General features: G+C 51.6%; 1 protein-coding gene across 1 annotated transcript in view; it reads left to right on the top strand.

Annotated features, from left to right (window-relative positions):
- Nucleotides 1–6792, top strand: part of FER1L6 (fer-1 like family member 6) — a 140637-nt gene that overhangs the window by 73291 nt on the left and 60554 nt on the right. The window contains exons 22-23 of the mRNA XM_049633507.1: nt 5981–6091; nt 6353–6514. Coding sequence (XP_049489464.1) covers nt 5981–6091; nt 6353–6514 — 273 coding nt within the window. The remainder of the gene's footprint in view (nt 1–5980; nt 6092–6352; nt 6515–6792) is intronic.

Below are 6792 nucleotides of genomic sequence, written 5' to 3'. Positions count from 1 at the left end.
GCCCCCCTTCCCCCTCCTTCCCTCCCTCCCTCCCTTCATGCTGAGGGTCCCCCTTCCCCCTTCCTCCCTCCCTCCCTTCATGCTGAGGGCCCACCTTCCCACCTTCCTCCCCCCTTCCCTTCACGCTGAAGGTCCCCCCTCAAAGATGAGGGCCCCCTTTCCCCCTCCCTCCTTTCCTCCCTTCATGCTGAGAGCCCAACTTCCCACCTTCCTCCCCCCTTCCCTTCATGCTGAGGGCCCCCCTTCCCCCTTCCTCCCTCCCTTCCTCCATGCTGAGGACACCCCTTCCCCCTTCCTCCCTCCCTCCCTTTATACTGAGGGCCCACTCCCCACCTTCCTCCCACCTTCCCTTCATGATGAAGGTCCCCCTTCAAAGATGAGGGCCCCCCTCTCCCTTCATCCCTTCCTACCGCCCTTCATGCTGAGGGTCCCCATTCAAAGATGGGGGTCTCCCCCCTACCCCCTCCCTTCCCTTCATGCTGAGGGCCCCCCTCCCCCTTCCTTCCTCCCTCCCTTCATGCTTGGGGTCCTTCCCCACAGATGAGGGCCCCCTTCCCCTCCCTCCCTCCCTCTCTTCATGTTGAGGGTCCCCACTCAAAGATGAGGGTCTACCCCCTTCCCCTTCCCTCCCTCCACTGCTGAGGGTGCCAGGGAAGATCCTGCTGCTTCCTGACAGCTGCATTAATTGTCAGAGGTGAGCAGCCTGGGAGATACAATTCATTAAGGTTTCATTAGGACTTCTCATTTCATTGCTTGTTCAAAAAGTAATTTGATCAGCACGACTGTCTTAGTACGTGGATCCGGTACGTGCTGAGAAGGAAGAGCTGGAAAATGCCTTCATTTGTCACCAGCTGCTCTCAGTTTTCATCTGTGGGTGGTTTGCTTCAGCCTCTCCACCTCCATTACTGAAACACTTCCCTGTCTCAGAAGGATTTGGTAACCTGGCTCTTCCATGTCCAGACTGAATTAAGTGTTTCCATTTCCTTCCCCTACCCAAGCCCGCAGCCCCCTGTCCGTCCGCCCAGTGCTGGCTCATTGACCCCACTGTTCGCCACTGTTCTCTGCCTGGAAAACTCAGACTCCCCTTTCATTCTTCCCTTTGTGTGTGCACCCTTAGCCAGGCCAAGCCCGTCCTCGAATGGTTTCCATCTTCCCTGCTGCCATATTCCTCATCAGGAACGTGGCATTGGCCTCTTTCCTGGTCTTCTAGCTTCTTACCCCTTTCTTGTTCATTTCATCCTCCACATTCCTTCCAGAAGACAAGTTAACCCATTTCACTGTTGTCTTCAGAAATCGTCAGTGGCTCCCTGCTTCTTACCTCCAGAAACATTTCTTAAAGTCTATTTTGTGGAATACCAAATACAGTCCCTCTACACACAGTGAGGAGACACTTAGGGAAATGCTTCATAGTATATCCCTCTTGGGGATTTGGAATATTTGGAATACCTATTACCATGGTAAACACTCAGAAGATCCAAACGTTTCTAAATGTTGTGACTATGAAACTCTGTGTGTGTGTGTGTGTGTGTGTGCGCGCGCGTGCGCGTGTGTGTGTGATAAATCTTCATATCTCATGGAAAGGAAGGAGAATAGGAGAATGTCAGATCTCTGTAGCTTGGCATTCAAGGTCTCCCAAAACTTGTCTTCAAACTGCTTCTTCAGCCTCACACTTCCTCATATTACTCTGCGTATCTATGGCCTCTTGACGCCAGGCCACTCCGAGTTCCCTGGCCTCACTTCACAGGTGCGTTCCTCTGTTTGTGGCCCTGCTGTTAGCCCATCCAGAAAGGTCTTCCCTCCGCCCACACCGGCTTCTGCACTGCGCTCTTCCATTTAAGATAATGGTCATCACCAAAGTTCAGAACAAGAGATGCCTCCTCCGGGAAGCTCTCCCCATCCTCACCTCAGTCAAATCAAATGTTTTCTACCATTCTACAGCACATTGCCTCTTTTTAAAATTCAGGCTATGGTAAGGCCAATTGTTTGCAGGCTTATATCCACTAATCTATAAGTGTTTTGAAGGCAGGACTATTTCAATCATTCATTCATGCAAACACATGTTATTGAGTGTTCGTTATGTGTCAGGCATGTTCTTAAGAATAGGGGTACCTGGGTGGCTCAGTCAGTTTAGTGTCCGGCTCTTTATTTCGGCTCAGGTCATGATCTCATGGTTCGTGAGGTGGAGCCTGTGTTGGGCTCTGTGCAGACAGCGTGAAGCCTGCTTGGGATTCCCTCTCTCCCTCACTCTCTGCCCCTCCCCCACTCATGCTCACGCACGCCCTCTCTCTCTCTCAAAAATAAACATTAAAAAAAATGCATCAGTGAATAAAACAGAAAACTCCCGCCCTCATGGGACATATATTCTAGTGAGGGGAAGACAATAGAGGATACTATATAAATTGTAAGGTAACAACAGTGTGATAAATGCTAAGAAGAGAAGGTAACGCACTGTGAGATGTGGAGTGGAATGTGTGTTGGGGGAGAGGGCAGGGTCAACATTTTAGGCATCCAGGGAAGCCTCACTGAGAAAGTGGTATTTAAGTCAAGACCTGGAAGGTCCTGGTGAGTAGGCCATGCAGGTGTATGGGCAAAGAGCGTTAGATGCAGAGGGAACAGCAAATGCCAGCCCCTGAAGCCTGAGTACGCCTGGCATCTTCAAGGCCCAGCAAGGACATCAGTGTGGCTGCAGTGGAGTGTAGACGAAGTCAGAGGAGGAAGATCACATGGAGTGCTGTAAGGAGTTTGGCTTTTATTCCATAAAAGATGGGGAGCCAAGAGAGGATTTTGAGCATCTGACTTATGTTGAAAACTATGGATGCTGGATTGAGTATATGTTGAAGGGACCCAGGGGAAACAAGGAGGGCGACTGGGAGGCTCTTCAGGTAATCCATACTGGAGGACTGAAGAACTTGGATCAAGAGTGTAGCCATGAGGGGCACCTGGGCGGCTCAGTCGGTTAGCGTCCAGCTTCGGCCCAGGTCATGATTTTGTGTTCGTGGGTTCAAGCCCCCTGTCAGGCTCTGTGCTGACAGCTCAGAGCCTGGAGCCTGCTTCAGGTTCTGTGTCTCCCTCTCTCTACCTCTCCCCCACTCATGCTCTGTCTCTTTCTCTCTCTTGAGAAATGAATAAACATTAAAAAAAAATTAAAAATAGTTTTTAAAAAGTGTAGCCATGAAAAAAGAGGATTCTGTGCAGTCCACAGGATTGACTGATGAATTGGCAGTAGAATGGATGAGAGTCCTCTCCACATCACACGTGGAAGCCAACACTAATGTTTCTCTCATAGGAGACCCTCGATACAATATTTTCAAACATGTTTCACTTGCTCACAAAAGTATGTAGAGAAAATTGGAGCCTAGGACGATATTGTTTTCCTTGCACAAGGATTGAAATTCGCTTTTGAGGTCATTTGGGGCACTAGGAATCCTAGATCGCCTGAATCCAGCTGAAGAGTAAGATGGTGTGCATTTGAGCTTCCGCCTTTGCCGTTTCCGGTTGACGCTTGCTTCTAGGGAACTTGCACGTGCCTGAGTGTGCTAAGTGCCCTGCATGCTGTCCCCGACGTTCTTCACAGCAACCCACGAGTTAGATATCATGATCTTCGCTTCACAAAGATGACGGAACTCAGAGACACTGAGCAACTTTGCCAAGTTCACACAGCTAGCAAGCAATGGAGGTCTAGACTGTACTGCCCACGGCACCAAAGGAGAGGGCTAATGCAAGTATAAATGATGGGCTGAGGGACCCGGAGGATGCAGAAGGGCTTCTGAGCAGCAGTGACTTTTCAGTCACTGATGAGCAGGGCTGGGACTAGGGCCCTGAGAGTGGCACCTCCCTAAATTTTGCTACCCTAGGTCTTTGTCCTGGCCCTGCATCTGGACCTCCTTTGAGGTCCTGAGATTTTGTCTCCACTGGGAAATTAGAGCTGGGATATCAGCTTTTGGACCAGCCTATTCAACCCACCTCCAGTGCCTACATCTTGCCTTCGTAAGGGTTCTTTTCCTCTCTTTAAGTTTATTTATTTATTTTGAGAGAGAGAGTGTGTGTGTGAACAGGGGACGAGCAGAGAGAGAATCCCAATCCCAATCCCAGTGCAGGGCTCGAACTCACAAACTGCTAGATCACGACCTCAGCTGAAACCGAGAGTCAGACGCTTGATCTACTGAGCCACCCAAGTGCCCCGTAACGATTCTTTCTCTTCCTCTGGGCCCAATTATAAGCCAGCAGCTGACCCATTTCCCTGTGAAAATGTCTAATCTTGGCTGGGAGCAGAGTCATTCAGTCTACACCGCAGTGTGGAGCCCTTCAAGGTCCGTGTTGAGCTCAAGGGCATCTGTCAGGCACCGTGGGACAGACCTTCTTCAGGACATTTTCCAGGGGCCCCGGATGAGGAAACATGTGGTACTTTTACAAAAGCCCAGCCAGGGGCCCCATCGATGCCACCACCACAGCTGTTTTGGGGCTTTCCCCCCACAGCTAGAGGAGCAGTTAGCTCTCTCGGGGAGGCCAGGTTTTGCAGGCTGAGTCACTCACGGCCGGGCAGTACTGGGCGCGCGTCCTCGTGGCTTCCAGCACCTGTATGTCATCTGCTTCCGCAGCTTCATTGTCCTCGGCCTGTTTGGCCTCCACGGTGTCTTCTGTCATCTTTGTCAGAGCTTTCTTATAATTACCTCAACCACAACTGCCGTTGCCAACTAGACTGTGTCTGTGAAGAAATGGTGATACGTTGTGCTTTGCAGGTTTTGATGAGCAGTTAAGCTTTTCCAAGCATATGGAGCTAACGTGTCAGTCAGCCAATAAACATTTATCAGGAACCCACTGGATGTGGAGTTCTCCTCCAGGGGCTTAGAGATGAAATGAAGTAAACAGAGGCTTCCTCTTGACCAGGTCAGATAAGCATGCCCCATGCGTCTGACCCTCAGGGGGCTTGAAGGGTCATCTGGCCTGATATCTGAGGCCCAGGGAAGGGAAGGGACTCACAGGGTCACACAGCAGGGCCCGGTGTCCAGGCTCAGTCCACTGCTTTCGGCACTAAGCTTCCACCGAAGACACGCTGTATTCCAAGGACTGAAGGGTAGGTAGGAGAATGGCCACAGAGACCGGGGTCAAATCAGGGACGGATTTGGGGAAGATGTAGGCGTTAGGCCAGGTCTTAAGGGCAGTGTGGCATGCTCACAGGAGACTTGCCAAGCCCTTTGTGTGAGATTTCAGTGGGACACAGCAGTGATCCTTCCTGTAGTTTCCTTTTTTTAAAGTTTATGTATTTATTTTGAGGGAGACACAGAGTGCGCGTGGGAAGGAGCAGAGAGAGAGAGGGAGTCAGAGAATCCCAAGTAGGCTCCACGCTATCGGCGCAGAGCCTGACGCGGGGTTTGAACTCACGAACTGTGAGATCGTGACCTGAGCGGAAACCAAGAGTTGGACACTCAGTCAGCTCAGCCAGTCAGGGGCCCCCCTCCTGTGGTTTCTGTACGGCCAAGTGCATACCACATGGCACCTTTCCCTCCTGGAGGTCTGTCTTCAGAAGACTTCATTTCTGTTTCACTGATGAAGACGTAGTCTCTCCTTGACTAACTGTGAATCTCTTTTGTAGTAGTGCGTTGTGGGGGTGTGCTTAAGTCTCAGAGCTCAGAACCGGATCAGAGCCCTTTTCCGCCCCCAGCCCCTGTCATTCGGTGACATGCCATCCTCTTGTGAGGACCTCCTCTATATTGTGGGCTTATCGAACGCTAAGCCTGTTAACTTTGTGGCACATCGTAAGTGCTCACTAAATGTTGGTCACCTGGTGAAGGTATCGATGAATAAACATTGGTTAATGAATAAATAATCAAGTGTGGTAAAATGCCCTGTCTTGTCTCTACTTGACCCTGGAATCACTACTTTTGCCGAGTGAGTGTCGTGTGGGTGAGGCGGTGGCGTAGCAGCTGGTCTTCCTTGCCTTTCCCCGACCTTCTGACCAGCCCTTTGCTCTGTGTGGTAGGTCCCGTCATCCGGGCTGCAAGGACTTCCTCCCGTGGACCCGCCAGATGTCACCCACATCTACCCAGTTCCTGCCAGCATTCGGCCAGTGCTGAGTAAATACCGAGTGGAGGTATGGTGCAGGGGGAGACTGACTCGTTCTTTGGGGCTAAGGAGGGCAGTGGTGCGTTGGTCTACACGCCTGCATTGTCTGAGGGGAGTTCGGGGTGGAAATGAGGCGTGGGTGATGGGACACGGCCTTCAGGGAGCTGCCCAGCCCGTCCCAGAACATACCGTAGTTCCCGGGGCAGCGGGTCTGACTTCCCACAGGCCTGTGCCGCGAGCTGGCTCCTCCCTGGGTCCCGAGTGACAGCTCTGTGGGTCCTCCCGCCAGGTTCTCTTCTGGGGAGTCCGAGAAATGAAGAAGGTACAGCTGCTCTCGGTGGATCGCCCTCAGGTCCTCATCGAATGTGCGGGCCGGGGAGTCAAGTCCTGTGTGATCCAGAGCTACAAGAACAACCCGAACTTCAGCATCCAGGCAGACGCTTTCGAAGTGGTACAGCCTCCCCTTCTCCTGCCCGCTTGTTTCCTTCATTTCCACAGAGGGAACCCCCGCTCCTTCACTTACTTGGCTTGGGGAGATGCTTTGCAGTTTGGGGGTGTCCACTACCTACGAGGCACAATGGTCTAATTTAGTGAAAAGCGGGGCTCTCAGGATGGGATGAGACAGACTTTTATTACTGCTGCTGTGTCGTTTTGTTTTTAAAGGTTCGGTAGATCAAGGCAGGTGACGGTGGTTCCCAGAGTGTGGCCCCCAATTCCTCAGCATCAGCA

Source organism: Panthera uncia, chromosome F2, assembly GCF_023721935.1.
Source record: "Panthera uncia isolate 11264 chromosome F2, Puncia_PCG_1.0, whole genome shotgun sequence".
Lineage (NCBI taxonomy): Eukaryota > Metazoa > Chordata > Mammalia > Carnivora > Felidae > Panthera > Panthera uncia.
Note: the sequence above shows the minus strand (reverse complement) of the source record. Positions and strands in the feature narration are given on the sequence as shown.